Source organism: Myripristis murdjan, chromosome 3 (assembly GCF_902150065.1).
Source record: "Myripristis murdjan chromosome 3, fMyrMur1.1, whole genome shotgun sequence".
In the NCBI taxonomy this organism is placed as follows: domain Eukaryota; kingdom Metazoa; phylum Chordata; class Actinopteri; order Holocentriformes; family Holocentridae; genus Myripristis; species Myripristis murdjan.
In genome coordinates, this window is record NC_043982.1 from 10,068,777 (window position 1) to 10,088,512 (window position 19,736).

A 19,736-nucleotide genomic window follows, 5' to 3' on the forward strand; every position below is an offset into this window, starting at 1 on the left:
AAGTTGCTAAGTAATTTGAATATTTGTTTACCATCCTTGGAAATACATTAATTAATAATAACACTTTACATAATTTACAAGAATGACACAGTCAAGTGTTGACATTTCGGTGACAATTAGTTGGAGTTGTCGAGTCTTGACTGGAGTGTTGTTTGTTCACTCACAGAGCTGACATGGCTGTGGGCTGGACGGTCCGCTCTATCTAAGTGTTAAATTTATTCTGATGAGTGTGGAAGCGCTGGCATGGTGTTGTTGAGCCGCTGCTGCCAACTTGACAACTTTGATTTGTCGAGTATTTGGACCCCCCGGGGAATTTAATATTCTCAAAATAAACGACAGAAAAATCGAGCTGCTTTTTCGGACCATGTGGAGCGATGTCGGCTGTTGGCTCTCACAGCATTTGGCAACAAACTGGTACCTCTGACGCTAATTTGCGCTACTCGCTTGTTTACTCCAAAGAGATCATTGATGGACCGCCAATATCGAGAGGCTGTGGCAATATGGCCTCGGCTATGGAGCTCACTGCAAAGTCAGCAGCATCTTAAAACATATTTTCATGTCAAAGATTTTTTTATAGATCAGTTGTACCACCCCATTCTAATTAATCACCCCATTAATTTTGTTTTTATTATTACCGTAATATGACCCACTGTTGTTTTCATTTGATCACTGTTTAGTCAATGTATTTTTACTTGGATACTGACATATTGTTCTATTTTTACATTTTTAGCACTTTATAAACCTTCGTTTTCGAAAAGTGCTACATCAATAAAGCTTATTATTATTATTATTATTATTATTATTATTATATTTTTACATGGAAATTAAAATCAACTGGCAACTTTTAGCGAAATTAAAATCAACTGGCAACTTTTAGCGAGTAGCTACTTTCCTGGACAGGGGTAAAAACACTGGAATGATAAAAGTTTTTGAGCTATGGAGCTGTGGTCTACTTGGATTGACAGTTTGTACATTATGCAAAATTAATGAAAGTTATGCTTGTTTGTTGGCATTACCCAATAACTTTAATGACTGCTTGCCTCATCCTTAACGCTACAAAGCAACATGCAGGATGTTCTTGGTACATAATACAAAGTTGTGGTTCACACAGCGACCAGACAAACCCTACAACATATTTGCACCTGTGTGGCATATTGTATTTAGCAACCCAGCTGAAAATGTTCACTAGAAGTGTAAAACTTAACATAATTACAAGCAAGAATTAAGTCCTGTTACTGTGTTATCTTGCTTGCTTCTTGCTCTTTAGGGTAAGAGAGATACTGTACTGCAAGGTTGCAAGGTCAGTGCAGTTTTACGGAGAGGTTAAGTGACGTCTCCAGTGGGACGGGATCTTATTGATCAGTTATTTTTCAGGCCCCCAGAAAGTGTATAAACAGGGAAATGAACTCGGGTCAGGGTGGTCTGACATTATGGCCTTGGCAGAGATGGCTTGCCAACCTCCATGCTGAGCATTTTGAATGCAAAATACTGAGCTTCATGTTAATATTCCCTTTCTCAGCTCTTTCAGAACGTGAAAACAGCGGCCATCCACACACATAGTTTCATAACTGTTTGAGGACAGGTATTAGAAGCATCAAAGTTCAGATGTTAGCCTACAAAACTTTGCCGTCTTGTATATGAGGATACTAAGTTGTTTATGTCTGCATGTTGTTTCTTGTTGTGCATGCGTGTGCCTACTCAGACATGCAAGGTGACTCACTAGGGAACTGGGATGTGGAGAGCTAGATCGCAAAAGAGCATAGGAAGACAGAGCAAGACGGTGGTGAAAGAGATTTGAGGTGACATAACACAAACATTGACCTAGAGGAGCTTGATAATGAGAATGAGAATGTACAATCCTCCAGAACCGTGCGACGTCTGACACATCCTCCTGTTGGAGACGATCTTGGCGAGATGAGGAAAGGTTGCTGTGAGGCCCTGAGAGCCGCGCTTTCTGCTATTATTACAAACTGTAGTGGCACAGATTGTAAGAGTGCGTTCACCCCTTTCCATCAATTTGTACTGTTACTTCAGTTACAGTAAGCTGTTCAATTTTACAATCACCACTGAGCGAACCAACTTCAACGTTTCAAGTGTCAGTGGCGCTTGCTAAGTGCAAACGATATGATATCCCGAAGAACATGACGACTCAAAAGTTGCACAGAGCTTTTATCAAGTGAGTCTAGATGGATGATGAAACCGGCTGCAACGTGTTTTGGTGAACAGGCTCGACAGAAGAGAAAGAATTACAGATCTGAAGGGTCCGAGAGGCTGATCCAAACCCATATGCTGAAGAGAGAACGTTCATTATCGCAGCTCCACCCACAACCATCTAGAGACCGGGGGACAACTTCAAGCCATTATGACATTTTCAAGAAATCATTGCCTTTTTGTTTCTCTCACTATACACAGATGGCATTGTTGGTCTTCATATAATTGTTGTTCTGAACATACAGTAGCAGTGGTGCTTTAACCTTGAACATCTCGCTCTTGAAGAGCTACAATATCCAACTCCATCACTGCTAGGTTGTGGATGAAAGCACTGGAACTGGAGCAAGAGACAACAAACAAAGCCTTTTCTGCTTCCTTACCTTTTGTGTATTTCTCAGTCTCTCATCTATAATACTCTTTAGTATGAACCCCCCCGCCTCCCCCACCTCTCTTTTTCTCACTCTCTCAAACACAGATATACACACATTGTTTCGCTGCCATACAATCCCTGATTTTTTTCTCTTTGCCATTTATCTTTGCCTTAGTCTCTCTGATTTGCGCTCCTGTGATCCATGCAGCAAGGCATTGTCTCCTAGTTCTGGGCCTCGGTGCCACAGCAATCTAGGCCACCATCACAAGGAGCAGACACTGTAACTACCCTGGCATATGGAGATGGTGAGACACAAAGGGAGAGACAGACAGAGAGGGAAAGTGGACAAAAGTGGATTTTGAGGGATGAAGGGCCTTCTTCTCTGGCACAGAAAATTTATGGGACGCTTTGTAGCTTAATGGCATTCTTTGAGTCCATCCTGGTGCAGCAATGTGTGTCTGTTTTCTGTCAGACACATTGACTAAGCATTTTCTCTGATGTGCATTTGTTAGAGGACTTCACAAGGTGTGGTATGGCAGTGCATTGTACCTTGGAAATTGTGGATTTGGGTTTGTATCCCTTGCTTATCCAACTTGGGAATAGCCCACATCACCATTTGATGGTTCCTCTAAATTATTCAAAGCATTTATTTATAAATAAACACTGGCTGCTCCTGCATCCAGCTGTCTCTTTCTGTCTCTTGCAACTCCATAACCTCCAGCAACCATCAATCCAACCAAGTAAACAACCAGAAAACTCACCAACTACCCCCAGAGCTCCTCTTTTCATGTCCTACTCACTTTTCCCCACTATAGAGCTGAGACGTTCTGGTCCGGGAGCACTTTTGACGCAGACTGTCCAGCCACCACACTCACTGAAATTTTAATTTTAGCCATAGCCGCCGTATTGCACAGCAGAGAACCTCAGGAGTATCTGACATTGAAAGGCAAAACTCAAGGTTGCTGATGATCCTTGGTTAAAAATGTTCAAACTTTGTTAGTGCAATGGCATATTTCTTCTGTTACTTCCAAGTCACAAAAAACGCTGCAAAATCCATGACCCCTAGGGGTTGTTACTATGGTGATAGCACAACAAACATCAATTTGGTGTGTCGAGCACATAAACATAGAATTAGAGAAAGTATGCTTGTTTTATAATAATAAATAACCTTCAGTACAGCACCGTGTTGCTATGGAAATGACAGCTGTAGAGTGCTTATCTGACGAATCAGGTCCACTGATCCTTCACCAGCTGACACTGAGGCACAATGCAGTGTTTTCACTAACAGCCACATCACTTCCCTTCACTTTCAACAGACTCTTTTCACACTTCCAGAATAATAGGAAGGTAACTCATCTGGCAATAAAAGCGTTTCTGAATGAGATTAGTGGCACACCTCAAATATTTTCTTCCTCACTAATGATATTTATTATGATTTTGCACAAAAAACACACTATTCTCTGGTGGACCAACAGTCACAGACAGGACAAAGTTTGATAAGTACTACAAACTGATTTTGAATATTATCTTCATGACTATGAAAGCAAACAATCACTTTACCTGATGACCTGAGGCCAGTGGCTCTCAAATGGTGGTACGTGTACCCCTAGGGGTACGTTGGAGTACCAGCAGCAGGTACATGAGATTTTTTTTTTTTTTTTAAATCAGTGATGCACAATTCCTCAAATAATTAGCCTATACTGTAATATACTAAATACTATAATAAGTTTAGAAAAATGTAAATGTAAGTTTGATAAACCATATTTTATATTCAGTATTCCCTCTGGGTTTCCCAAAGGTGTCAAATGTGTGTGTTTCTAGTTTTAATCTGCTGTCGTGGTTGTCGAGCGAGGACATATGTTCGCTATGACTGGGGAACCTGACAAAAATCAAAAAAATGCATTTATGGTTGAAACAGCAGCAAAACTGCTGAAAACAATGAGAAAGAAGTGAAAAGAAGTAAAAACACCGGTAACAAAATATCAGTAACAGGTTGTTGTTTCAGATACCTCTTTGTATAGGCATTTTTTTCTACCAACATTTTTTTTTTCACTGGTTAAGGGGTATTTGGCTAGAAAGTATTACATTATTTAAAAAAGCGCTGTTCTAGGCTATGTGGGTGGAGGTAACAATGCAATGTTAACCTATTAAACACAGTATATTCTTCACTGTCTTCACCTCCATATAATGTCATACATATCAAAACTGTATTTCACTGTATTTGAGGGACTAATGTTATACAATGGTTTGCACAGTGTCCAAATGTGGTAAATGTCCTAGTGGGGCAGAAAATATCCGAGATGTGTCACGATTTTCCTTCCAAAACAATGCCACTGTTGGTTGAGTCGCCGAATCATGACAGCCTCTGTTACGCAGAAAAGGCTCTATAAGTAGCCGCTAACCGCATGTGCAGAGCATGATGGGATAGTTGCCAGCGTGGGGTAAGCAGGCGGCACAGTGGGAAAAGTTGAAATCGGTGAATCTTAACCCCGAGGCAGCAGAAAATTGTGACACAATAGCGATCAGATTTCAGCAGAACAACCACCATGTAAATTCTCTCCTCTTCCCAAATATGAGCTCCTCGCTCCACATCCAGAAGAGACTAACAATCGCTGCATTAAACAGCTGCAGCCATTTTCCTGTGTTGATTTAGGACAGAGAATCACTAAAAAGTGCCCTTACCTTTGTGCTGCAGCCTGCTTAGTGCTATCACATAAAAACTCCAAATCATGTGGTACCAGCAAGGAGGCCGGAGTGGTGCCATGATGGATGACGACGGAAAATGCTGGATGGCTTGCAACTGGGTAAAAACGGGTCTATCTAGTGTGACTAGCTCTACATAAACTTTCTTTCCTGCCGAAGATGACAGAGCATCAAAATGATTGCACCCTCTAGGCTCTGTAATTGGAGGACTTTGATGGAATGAGAAGTTTATTCATCCCGTAACGGCCATATGTGCGCAGCCTTGCACCCACGACTCTATTTTTTTTCCCCAATTTCTGCTAGTTTTTTCAACACAGCTGTTCATTGCAGCTAATGGTCAGTCCCATAGCAGTTCGGCTCTTGGACACTCCAACATGATGTGAAAAACAAATGAATGGGCCTCCTGCCTTCACAACCTGGAGAGAGTCATGGCTCCTCTCTACAAGTGTAAGCTTCCCTCTCTCCTTTTCTCAACACTTCTCTCATGCACTTCTCTTTCCCAGCATCTCTGATTCATTTTCCCCACTCTCCTCTCCTTAGATTGTTTAAAGCAAGTGCACACCACACACACACACACACACACACACACACAATGACTTAAGTGTAGCCCTCTCTCTATAGTGGCCCAGTGGGTGCGACTCTTGGTCTCTAGAACTACTGTGTACTTTGGGGCTCAGGTGGCTTAGTCTTATTTTTAGAGTGACACACACACACACACATGCACACAAATCCACATGTAACTCTCTCCCCCTCCCCATCCGTTGTTTCTCCCTCCTCAAATCACTTCCCCTGTGTCTGCTCAGTCTGTGCCTTGCACCTTTACTGCTCACCTCTCTCCCAGACACTTGATGGAGAGCCGTCATTGCTCTCCATCCTCTTCCTCTCCCTGTCCCGCCACTCTCAGTCATGTCAGTTGGTTGAGTATTAGGAAGTAAATAATAAAAAAAAATAATCCGTTAAAAGCATAAAGGGAGAATCTGAAAGAGAAAGGCTGGGAGCTGATGTCGGAGCTGGGAAGTCTTTGTTTTGACACTGATACAAAAACTGATGCAGATATTGTCATGCCTCATCACGACTCCACAGACACACGCATATGCACGAGCAAACACACATTCACAAAAAGGATTTGAAGATCTGCCTGTGCACAAAACAGAAACACATAGACCAGAGAAGTACGGAGAGAAATGGAGAGATGGCCTATAACAAAAGTATCGCAGTCACAATCACAACAGTTTGGATTTTGGTCCTAATGTAAAGGTAGTGGGCGTTTTGTTGAGGTAGCAAGTACAACTTGGCTGTTCTAATAATTCTATCAGGTCTAAAAACTAACAAAAACTTTTTTTAGGTTTTTTTTTTTTTTATGGTTTGTATCGCCTCTCTGCCTTCTGTGTCTCTCCTTTTCTCTGGCACACACAAACCCACACACAGACTGATTCCCAGCTCACCAGACCACACTAATTTACAGTGCTGGCCATACAAACAGACAATAAGAGCTGTCCTCCACGAGTGAGCAGACTACTGATGGGGGAAGGGAGGAGAGAAAACACATCTAGATACATGAGGGAATACAGTAGACAGGTAATCCAAATATAAAGCACAGTTCAAGGGGAAAAGAGCGACGTACAGTGTGGAAGGAAACAAATAAAGGAACAGTGAAGAATTAAGAAAGCATGAAGAAAGAATATTTAAAGGTATTGCAATGAAGAAATTTCTCAATAATACATTGTTGCCTGTACAATAGTCTGTCCAGCCTCTTCTGCGGGGCCACGGCTGAGCCCATGTGCCTGTGGAGAAAAGCACAGGAGCACATCCTCTGCTGCTGCCCGACAGCCCTGCAAGACAGACAGAACGAGCACGCAACAGCTAGGTGCTGAAGGCTGCAGCAGACACCCTCCTCAGAGGCAGCGTGCAAGGCAAGCCACTCCAGCCGGCAAGACAGACCGCAGCTTTCATCAAAGCGGGTGAGAGGCCGCAGCTGAGATTGTCAGTCCTCAAAGCAGAATAAAACTTGACCCGAGGAAGCGGCTCAAACTCGCAAATAGTGTGGGCTCTGCTGTCAGACACTGTGCAACAGCAAGAAAGTAAGGTGCTTGTGCGTTGGTCAGGCTTTAGCTAATTGTTTCATGGTAGAAAAGACCAGAAAGGGGAGGAGGTGTCAGATAGGAAGGTCCAGTGAGGTATGGCATGGTCAGAGTGTGCCAGTGTCCCCAGTCTGCTTGGTATGACTGGCTCACGCTGTGTGGACACCAGAGGAGCCTGCTGCACTCCTGCATGATGCACGGGTGAGGAGGTCTGATGTGCACCAGAGGATGTATGTAGAAACCAGATTAACTATGAAAGAAATACATTACAGCTGCATTTAATAGTCCCTGAGAGCTGCTTTGCATCAGCTTATTGAATTATTTTGCCTTTCCACCAGTTACTATGGCTAATTTTCTAGTCTAATAGAAAGGGAAATGGAGAGAGGTCCAAAATTGGATCAAATGAAAGTCTAAAACTTCACAGTTTACTTTTACTTTGTTATTATTAGACGGTATTATCACCACATACTGCACAGCAATATAATAAAGAGAAATTGTTGGGTGGATACAGAGAGTTAGTGGAATAAAATGAAGGCTGGAAACAGAAAAATGGAAAAGGAGGGGAAACGGAACAAAAGAGCAGGGAGGAAATGGAGGGTTGAGGGAGAGTAATACCAACGTGACGGCTGCTTGAGAATTACAGATTCTCCTTCATCTACAAGCACTGTAGGATATGATACTTACTATGGCATTAAAGAGTCAGAGACTGTGTGTTTCTGTGTGTGTGTGTGTGTGTGTGTGTGTGTGTGTGCGTGTGTGTGTGTGTGTACTGTATATGCACATGCTGACACTAGTCTCTGTCAGTTCTGTATTGGCAGGAAGAGTCTGTCTGTGCGTATCTGTCTCACCATCTGTTCCTGGCTAGACTGCTGGTATCTATTCTCATAATATCCTGTTTCCTCCGCCATTCTCTGTCTAGGTGGGGCACACACACACACACACACATGTCTTGCGTCGGCATTATCTCCTGTTCTTTGTACTCTTCTTTGTACCTCTTGCCTCAATCCATCCATCCATTCATCAGTGCTCCACTTCAACAATTAATTTCAGTGTACACTATACTGTTCAGGAAGACAGGGAGAGCCGAGCTGAGCTCATACTCCTGATCGCTCCCTCTCTGTACCCATTCTGGGCAGGAAAACAAACCACAAATAGCCTTCTGTCTTACTCATCCCATCCACAGAGCCTTTGAGCGTCACACCAGGCCACTACGGGCTGGGGTGGGGGTCACACAGAAAGTGACAATCCTTTTTTATTTACCTGAAACCCTCAGGTTTGTTGCTTTACCACTGCCAATAAATCTGTTTCAAATCTCCCTCCCCCTAACAGTCTGCTATGCCTATTTATCTATCTATCTATCTATTTATCTATCTATCTATCTATCCCACAAAATAAAACATGATACACATACTAGTCTAGGGTTTCACTCATTGTTTTGTTGCAGAAACTGTATTTCCAGCTATTATAATGGCTCATAGGTCAACATTAATGCAGATCACATCTTTATATCCTTATCCAAGATGCGTGACTGTTGATTTAACCTTCTCCGCCCGGAGCTCAGTTAACCTTTGGCAAAACACTCCACCATATTCCCATTTGTCAAGTATGTTGCAGGTAAATGTTAATGGTATAAGGGCCTCTTTTCTTTTAGCCTTATCTTGCTGCTTCTTTAAGAAGAGGCATTACAAATACATACCGAAGTGGCCAAACTGCAGAAGATAATTTGTCACGGAGCGGCACGACAAACGCTGTGGCATCTTTTCAAAGACAATTAAATGTAGGGTTGTTATGAATGCCAGCGTTTTAATAAAACAGAAAAGCTTGGAAAGCATATTTCTCAAAATACGTCATGAGCATGAAAAAAAAAATAAATAAAATGATAAAAAAAAAAATCCACCCTCTTGTTTCTTCTTTTCTTTCCTTCCTCTCCTCTTTTTTTTCTAGTACTGTCTCTGGAGAGCAGTGTTGCTTCAATGAGCTCACTGATTAAAAGGCATACTGTATGTCTCTTTCTCTCTTTTTGCTCCCTCTTCAAAAGTACTCACTTCTGAGAGGCATAACATAGATGTTCTCTCAAATCCTAGACTGCCCCCCCCACCCCACCCCCCGCCTCTGTCTCCAATTATCTATTTCTGTCTTTCTCCACCAGCCCCTATATCTGCCTGTAACATTTTCAACCCACACTGCTGATAGTCCGCTAGTTGCTCAGTGCAACCTCACCCAGATTCCCAAATCTTCTGTGCCGAGCTCTGGTCCCTCTGTTTGTCTGTACGCATCTGCTTATGAATAATTACAGGACAGAGTAGTGGGAAGACGAGACGACAAACAGGGTCAAGTGAGAGGAGAGGAGAGGAGAGGAGAGGAGAGGAAAATGGAGAGAACAATTAAGTGTGGAGGGATGGTGCCTTTAACATGTAGATGGACACACTCACACCTGAGACCGCACAACTCCTGAACTGGAGAGTCATGTAAATGCACAGACACGTGTGTGTGCATACGTTCAACCTAATGCACACACACACACACACACACACACACACACACACACACACACACACACACACACACACACACACATATATCCTGAATACCCCTTTTTCTTGATACCTTCATTTCAAAATGGCCACCATGGGATAAATCTATGTGGCAGTTTATTGAAGCATTGTACGATTCCAGCGTCCAGCACTGGCCTCCTCCGTCGTCCTGACATCACATTCACACCCCATTTTGACACGGTGCTTGTGCACCACGCAGCTTTCTCTCGCTCCCTCTTTCTCTCTGGGAAAAAAAAAAGAGAAGTGTCTTTTTGGCAGCCCCCTCCTTTCTGACTTATTTTCTGTTCAGCCATCCTTTTTTTTTTTTTTTCTTTTTGTCTTTTGTCCTTTCTTCTTCTTTTGCCCGTTTGGTTGTAAATATGCATGCAACTAAATAGAAGAGAGCCGCGCCTCCTCTTTCATGGCTTTACCGTCGTGCCCCTTGAGTCTAAATCTAAGTGGCTTGCTTTCCCACATTGTGGCTCAGAGTTAAACAGGGGATAAAAATACATTAGTTTCAGATGCTATTAATTGCTTCTTTCACTTTCTCGCTCTCTCCTTCTCTCTCACATTGTCTCAAACCACTAATAAGATTGAAGCCCATTATTTTTGAACTGTAATATTAATAAGACATGTGCCACTGATTCTGGATATTACAAATAATAAGCAATTACCTCACGAAATCTATGCCATGGATTAATAAAAAGCCTCTTTTACACCATAGTAAGACCTCATTGACACCTGACATTTACAACTGGCCTGCTCTGGAGGTAAGTGAGATTACAGCAGCACTACAGCAGGACCTCGACAAACGAACTACAAAACGCTCCGTAGCCCAACCCTCCCTCTCAGTCATTCACAAGCTTTATTCAGTGTGTGGACAGAGGTTTGGCTGCCTCCCACTGAAGGAGGACATGGCATTACACAAACTGCAGGTAAAAAAGTCACATTTACAAACAGCCTATGAAAATTACATTGTTATCAGCTGATCAGTATTTGCGAACATTCAGAGCTTTTACCCACAGAAGCTATAAACCGCAGAACAAATTATGTGTGATGGCATCAAAATGTAAAGTGTAGTGCTGCTCCACTGGCAGTGAGGACACAGACACAAATTAGGCCCAACAGATTAACTGTATGGCTTTTCATGTTCAAATGCACTCGTAAAAAGAAAAGAAAAAAACACTGACAGTTCTGAAATAAAAAAATCATCAAATCAAGAGAATCCCCTTGAGCGCTCCAGCAGTCATCCTCACTCTCTTTAACAAATCATTATTGGAGAGCTGCAGACACAATGTCCTGGTGACATTGTGGGCTCAAGTCTTAGTTCTTGCATCAGAAGATGCTCCAGCCTCCAACACACAATGTGTCCACACACACGCACACACACACATTTCAAAATCAGATTCTGCTGCTGACTGAACAAAAAAGCTAAAAAAAAAAAAAAAAAAAAAAAAAAAAAAAACAATGAAATATCACCAAATGAGAAAGCACATCACTCCGCCGAATGTCCCCAAGGTCATGTCATGAATCTAAACAACAATCATGGTGGAAAACGCGATATACAGCTCGGAGGAAGTGCAAGTACTGAGCAGGCATATTGATTATTATCTGTTGTCAATTTGTCACTTCATAGCTAAGCACACCAACAATTTGCCAGGGAAATGGAGCTACACTGATGCTAGCTAATGCAAAGCAAGGTGCCTGATTTGCAGTCTCTGAGCAAACACGTTTTGGAAGATAATTGTGTTGCTCTCCAGCTCCAAAACAGCTCATCTGGCTCATCAGACCATTTTCTCAGGAATTCCGGGGCGCGCTCAGGTCACGCTTGATTGATATCTTCCTGTCCAGTCCTCCTGGCTACGGCACTCAAATGATATGACAAGACTGAAGAGTGAGGAATATCAGAATGGTTCAAAATGATATCTTTGTGAAGCTGTAGGGTCATGATTTCATATTTTGTAAGTGCTGAAGCAGAGGCTGTGCCACAAGCAATGCTGATATGCTAAATGTGCTGGTGTTTTGAATGAGCTTGAATTTCCAATATAATTTACAGCCGGGAAAAGAGAGAAGTGCATAATTTGATGTATTCTATAATGAGAATGTAGTTTGTCATTATAATGTCTTCTTATATGCACAATTACTGTCTGTGAGTGTGTTTTCTTTGGCATTATGACTATAATGTTTGTAATTTGCTCAGTTGGTCGACACCTATTGCACACCTGTCTGGTCAGGAAGGGGGTCTCCTCTCTCTGTGGTCCTTCTCAAGATTTCAGCTGTGCCTGTGGGGTTTGGGTCGGGCTTGGTTACTATGTTCCCGTCTGAGGTCGGGTTCAGACAAAAATATGCAGCCCAATCCGCACTCTAGATTAAGTCAGGTGGTGTCGCCCTGTTTGTTGTAAATATGTGGGCATAAAACAGCAAAACAGTGATACTGAGCTCTAAATAAAGCTGAACAGATTGCAAATGGAATTACCTTTTCAGTGGCTGGAAATGGAAAGCAAGAGGAAACAGACAATGGTCTTCAGAAAGCAAAGACCTGCTGGTAATTATCCCATCCACCTTCATTTTATTTTGGACTGAGAGAAGTAAACAATAATGTTGTGGATAGCTCAAATTGGCATGATTATTTTTAAATTTTGGTTCAACAAATAAATGATCAGAAATATGTTTAATGAAATTAATGAAAATAAATGAACTTAGATGCATATAATTCTGCAAGTATAAGGCTGCAAACCATGGAAGTTTTCTAATAAACAAAAAAAAAACAAAAAGCTGATCATCCAAACTGATTTCCCTTAAATTCCTCCACTGTGGACTTCACGTGGATATGGTCAACAACAGGTGTGAGTGGGAAAAATAAAAAACACAGTTTTTTGCAAAGTGACTGATATGCGGTAAGCAGCCAAATATTTTGCTTAACAAAAATATAAACCGTTCTTTTCTCTTCGCCAGGCATTTCATAGCCCGTTCCTTTACATTCAAATTATTAATTATGTACACCTTGTCTGGTATTATGCTTACAGATATCATGGCTGATACATATAATCAACTTTCTAAATTAACACTGGTGCAAGGTGGGAGCACTTTATTATGTTATTAGTTGTGACACTTGAGGGCACAGTACACCTTTTTTGGTGTCAAGTTTTGAAAATGTGTTAGTTTTTTTTTGTTTTTGTTTTTTTTTTTTTTTATATTATTAAAAATAAGTAAAAGAATAGTATCCTGGTCAAGAATTTATGGTTTTGCGAGGACTGACATAATGCAAATTGTCATCTGTTATTCATACTCCTGTGAGCTGTGCAAATTCTCAACTCTAATCTCGGGTAGCGATCCAAAAACATTTAAAAAGCCTGCATCCTGGATTGACCCTGTTGGTTGCCAACTTCGATGAATTATTATGAATTATTTTTAGCGAATGGGTTTTAATCTGTGCCTCACATCCCCTTTTAAAAGCACCCGAGGATCTTTCCAAAGTTATTTCAGAGGTTTTTAAGCCATTACCCCGGGGCTATCAGTGACATTTCATCTTCCCCAACAACTTAAGTTCCATCAGCTGCCTCGGCAGAAACATAAAAGTTGAAAATGATTTACGTCACGACTCGCGATGCCTCTGAAAAACAGCTAAAACCCTCTGAGAACAAATGCCCATGAAACAGAAATAAAGACTTGTGATGTGGATCTGATGAATGAGAAATTAGATTGGAAGCAATGCAATATGCAGAGTGTGTATCAGATTGGTGACGATGGCAGCACGAGGCTATGTGGCACCAACTCATTAATATTATTGGTAGACTTAAAGGGATAGTTCACTGATTTTGAAAATTTTAATATTGTGTCACCTCCCCCCTTAGTTGTTCTGTAGGACAGTAGTGGTACTATCTTCCCCTCATTGTTACTGAGAGCTGGATACTGGCTGGACGCTCCAAATGCTGTTAGCCTCCTGCCATTGAGGTGGACTTCCCCCCAGGTAACATTCTTAAAAATAACCAGCATAGAAGCTGGTTGGAAAGTGACACTTTACAAATATCGCTTTCCAAAAACTAAAATGCATGTACTATTATTGAAAGCATACATACAATAGTTTTGCTCAAATTACTGTTTAAATCTGTATTTTTCTCGTTCTCAATATCCAGAAAGGTCCGGTACCTTCCGCACCTCCTGTATCCCTCCACAACAGAGCAGCAGGAGCCACCACAGAGACAGAAGTAGATTGCTATTGTTTGTTTTTCTCATTGAACACAGATGTTGGAGGACAAAAATAACAACTTTCTCCTGAGTATATCTGGCAAGTACCATTGTGGCTTGCTTCTTCTTTTCCTCGGCTCCTCTCTATCACATGTTTCACCTACCTTTCACGCTCCTGCCAGCCACCGTAGGAACTGAGGACCAGAGAGATTAGAAACAAGAAAACACAAAGAAATCACACAAGAAATACAAGAAAATAGCTCTACTGCTGATATATATATTTTTTTTTTTTTCAATTGTCTTGTTTTACACCATTGTGGGCTATCAAAATTGTGCTGCACATCATCAAACTCACATTTTGTTTATTTAGCAATTTGAGTAGATTAAGGCAGTTATTTTGAAAAATGTTAGCTGGGGGGAAGTTCATCTCAATGGCAGGAAGCTAACAGTTAGCATTTGGAGCATCCAGCTAGTATCCAGCACTCAGTAACAATGAGAGGAAGATAGCAACACTACTGTCCTACAGAACAGCTAGGAGGGGCTGGTGATATGATACCACATTTTTCAGAATGGGTGAACTGTCTCTTTAAAACCACATTTGCTCATCTTGAAGTTAAGAGCACAACCTTGAGTTGGGTATGTCAGTCCAAATGTTACCAGCATATGTGCAGGTGGAGAACCTATGTAAATTAAAAAATGTGTTAAATTTCTCAGGCATAATTTTGGTGATCATTTTGGTCTTTATCATCTCTTAAGTACCGCATGGTTAAAAAGTCGAGAAAAAAGTCATTCTTCTTTCAACTAGCTGCTCCGTTTTTCATCTGTGTATGTTATTGTGACTGCCATTTGTCCACCACCTTTGCACTCTTTCAGGAAATGTAATTTGGAAATCAGGGAAATCGACATAAAGTGCTTTACTTGAGGCCAGTTTTGCCATTTCAGCTCATTCATAACAAGCAGCTCATTTTTTTCACTTTGTTTTAGTTTTGCGCCTCAAGGTGGTACTTATCAGAAGTTGATATCACGTCAACAGTAAAAACAGGCCAAACTAATTCTTTTATGTGCAAGGATAAACTTAAGGTTCTTGTTTTGAATGAAATTTTGTGACGGGCTAAAAATAGATTTAAAAAAGTAAACATTATCATAATGGAATGTGACTTTTTGGGAGAAATTTTCCTGATTCTGAGAAATGACAGGTTCAGACTGTCTGCTGTTGTACGACTACAAAAACAACTTAGGCTCCTTTGCAGAGAAGATCTGTCACATTTGTTCTCATAAAAAGGATAAAAGGATAAATTAACTAAAAGTTTTGTGAATAGTAAATTACCCAGCTTGGGTAATGCCATATGCCGTCCTTCCATTCATCTTGAAATAGATCGTCTTTGCCAAAAAATGGGGGAAATGTATCTCTGTATTTCTGGGTTGCTTTGTCTGTCCAAGGTAATTCAACATGACAAATATGAAATACCACCTGTTCCTATGGGCAGAATATTAAAGCATCACATCTATAAATTAAGTTACATGGTTAGAATAATCGTGGCTTGTCAGAATTACAGATTTACATTTTGTACACCAGAACAAAGAGTAAGACTATTACTATTTTATTCTTGCAGTTCCTTGTTCGCGTTCTGTTTCTGTTTGTTCTGCTTCCACTTGCTCTCATTATCTTTATGTCACTATGATGGATGATCATTACTTGAAGAAATATATGAGTCTACTTCTAAGTTAACTAGTGTAAAATTTGATAAGTGGAGGATAAGTATTGTGTTCTGCTGAGTAATTAGTTTGGATGTGTGGCATTTGTATATGACAACAATGTCAAATACTAACCGAAAGAGAGAGACATTTTCTGGCATGTCAAATACCTATATTGTGATTGGTGGTGTTGTTGTCATTGCTGTCGATATGAATAAAGCAAATTGCTCCATATATAGGGTTACAGTAGGCAGTTTTATTCTAGGTCAGTGTCATTAAAAATCATATGGTGTCGTGTACAATCTGGCACTAGGTTTGGTAGACGAATTTCACTTTTTTAGTCCATGCCTTTCCAAGTGCACACCTCTCACTCTCACTCCCATGCACACACACACACACACACACACACAGAGAGAGAGAGGGAGAGAGAGGGAGAGAGAGAGAGAGAAGACACTCACTCAAAGCTGTCATGTAATCATGAAATCACTTCTAGTTGCAGATGGTGACTCATATCTTGTCCCTGGTGAAACCATATCTGGCACAAAAGCCATGAGACATTTTGGATGATGAACCACACAGTGTGCCACTGTACAGAGCCCCGCTCACTGAATGGGAAACTCCTTCCAAAGCAGCATGGTTTACAACCGGTCAAAACACGGATATTATTTCCCCTTAAAGGTTGATATGGACTGAAAGAAAATGCGCTACAAGTTGTACACCTCGGCCAGCAATATCATATCAATATCAACACTGATGAGACATGAGAAAAGGAAAGTAGATGAATAATGTCTGTTGGGGACTTTGTAGCCCTGACAGGATATAGTAAAAGTTGCATTCTTGTTAACCAAGACTAGGATTCTGTCCAGTCCTGTGCTGCCTGCAGTGCAAAGAACTTATTTTACTATTAGACTGACAGGCTGGAAATCTCCAACACTTAGCCTCCATGTTCAAACTGACTTACATTGACTAAAGAACAGTAAATGAAATATGTAATATGGATCTGATCCAACACAGGCATTTAAGTTAACGGGTCCCACTGGTCCCATAAAGTAAATATCATGCTCATACATAAATACATAGAATCAATAATTTCTAATGATGCTGAGGGCATGGAGAAGGGAGTGTGGTGGGCGCACGGCGTTTGGTTAAGAATGATACAGGCTGCGTCATGCCCAAAGACATTCACAGGCAAATCTCCTTTAGCATCAGGTGTTTGTCTGTGACCTCGACCTCAGCTCAGAGGATGAGAGTAAAAAATACCCTCTTATGGCACTTAAAGAGAGCCAACAACATGCACATGCTGTTTACTCCCATCATTATTCATCCTCCTGCCCACTCTGGAGGATGATACATGAGTTCGCTTCATTATACCCTCGTCTTCCTCCCGACCACGATGGAGGACACCGATCGTGGCGAGTCTATTAGTTGCAACACAAACACACACGCACCTTGTCGCTAGACAAAGACACAAACACGGCCGGCTGGCTCGTTAACATGCTGGAGGATGGATGACCTTGTGCGTTTAAAGTCAGGTCACCGCGTGACTGTGGATGCGAAAAAAAACCACATTGTATAGTGAATGAGCACAACAAGTGCTCAAGTGCCTGTCTCACAGCCCGATTGTCATAGTCACTACATTGCTACCTTGGGTGTATGCAACATCCCTTGCGAGCTGAGGCTGCCGCACATGCTTTTTGGTGCTTTCTGGTGAATGGTACGCCTATGAGCGGCGGCACGGCCAGCAGTCACCAGCAGCTTGTTGGAATGACCCCCAGCATCATGACTTGAGCCCAACATGACACACTCAAGGGCGTTTGGCAACCAACGCGAGAGCTTTGAACTGTAAAGGCAAGGAGGAAAGCCTGGCATGCAAACATCCAACTGATATCAGCTGATCATCTTTTGCTCACCTTTGCTGTTGTCTTCTTCTCGGTTTAGATGCATGGCTCCTCTGACCGTGTAGGCATTGATTTTATTGTTTCAGAAACAAAGCTGCGCTCTTCCCAAAGAGTTCTTAAGGGAAACTCTTATTCCAGTTTTTGGTGGTCCTTGCCCGTTTATTGTCTTGCTCGGCCGGCACGCATGGACGCGCCTGCACTTGTGCGTCCTCCCCGTGTTTTTGCTGGAGCAGGTAGTCTGGATGATGTTGGAGTATGCATGTATTTTGCCTCTCTCTCTCTCTCTCTCTCTCTCTCTCTCTCTCTCTCTCTCTCTCTCTCTCTCTCTCTCTCTCTCTCTCTCAGCTCAGAGTTGCTCAAAGGGATGGTCGCAGTAAAGGTTGTAGGGAGGAGACGGCAGACGGGCGGGGTGACGTGAAGTAAGTCGGTAGGAGGTAGTCTACTTGCAGCTGGGGCGAGGGATCCGTGCGCCCTCGACGCTCCCCAATCCCTCAGAGGTTCCCATCTCCACCATCACCTCTCGACCACCAAGCCATTTTGCGCCCAGGATAGCTGTGCAATGTTTGCTCATTTTGTTAAGAAAATTCCTGCACGGCTGTCAGCGGGAATACAGCAGCCTACAAACTGTGGATATATCGAATACTACCCAATACATAACAGCAACATAAAGCGCGGTAGCCTCCGTGGCCATAAAATGCTTTTTGTGCAAGTGAGGTAATTATGGCAGCTATCCAGTTCCTAATTGACACGGGGTAAATTTCATTGCAGAAGTGTGTCTGCCGCTTGATAGGCAGTGAGAGGAGAGCGCCCTTTTATCAAGCACAGGTGGAAACGTAAGAGGAGTCCGCGAGGAAAATAAATATTTAATTTGATTGCAATGTGTGTACGTGTATTTACAATCAAGCGCCCATTAGGGAAATTGTGCTTGATGGCGCGGCTGGAATAGCTTGATGTATGCGACAGGTTGGAATGGCTCAGTGTTTTCCAACAACAGGAGGCTGGCGAGAGATGAAAGCCTGGTTTCCCTGACGCACACCGTCTCTCAAAAACTACTATCATCCCTGTTTCATGGTTTTACTGTCTGTGGAATCAGCTGATCTTAATGAAACGATTGATTTGGGAATCCCGGCCGGGCGCCGTTTACGCACAGTCCGCTTGAGTTGTGTGCTGGTCCCTCGTGTGTCTGTGAGCTGTACCCATTCAGTTTTCATTCGTGTGATTTTTACCGGTCGTTTATTATATGGATCTGTGTGTGTTCACCATAATCATGATGCCACTATAGCCCGGCGGCCTCCTGTCTATAAGGCGCATTTACTCACCATTCACGTTTGCTCGGAGTTGCACGAGCAGCACGGCTCACTGGCGGTCTCTAGTGTTACCCATAAATCAGTGGCATGTCCCAGGGCCCACGAGCATGCTGTGGCCCATTATCATCTCAGCCAAAACCAGCTTCAAACCACAGTTTCAAATTCTCATTTTAATTTATTTTAACCTGCTTCGAGATGGGAGGTGTTTATAATAGGGCAATAAACTTTATTTAGGCCATATGTTACCTTTGAAAACAGTAGTTACATAGTGTTTAACAAAACACGACAAAAAGGAAAGAAAAATTAAGTGACATATTGACAAAATTGATTCAAATTGTTTTTCTTAGAGTTCATATGCAGGATAAGCTGTCAATCAGATGAAAGAAGAAGTATATTAAACTGACTTTCAGGTACTTTTTTGACATTGTTTTTTCTCTCTATGGCAAACCTCACCTGTCTGATGGACTTAAACATACCACATGAAGTACTTGGTCAAGCCTGGATTAGGTATTATCTAATGGAGTTTAAAAAAAGTTAAAAAGTTAATACTAATAATAGAGAAGCTTTCTCATCACACATCGTGGCTAAATTACATTCAATTAGCCGTGGATTACCCAGGCTTCATGCACTTTCAGAAACTGTCAAAAATAAAAGAGGAAAAGCCTGCCTACTTTGTGTGACACAGTTTCTTCATGCCCTGGGGAGAATTTTCCAGCAGAACAATAAACTGACTTTCTGGCAAACTGGAC

General features: G+C 41.9%; 1 protein-coding gene across 1 annotated transcript in view; it reads right to left on the bottom strand.

The window, feature by feature from the left end:
• syt7b (synaptotagmin VIIb) overlaps positions 1 to 17,761 on the bottom strand; it is a 101,755-nt gene extending 83,994 nt beyond the window's left edge. Inside the window, exon 1 of the mRNA XM_030048712.1 lies at positions 17,693 to 17,761. Coding sequence (XP_029904572.1) covers positions 17,693 to 17,726 — 34 coding nt within the window. The 5' untranslated portion in view covers positions 17,727 to 17,761. The remainder of the gene's footprint in view (positions 1 to 17,692) is intronic.
• Between the last annotated feature and the right edge of the window lie 1,975 nt (positions 17,762 to 19,736).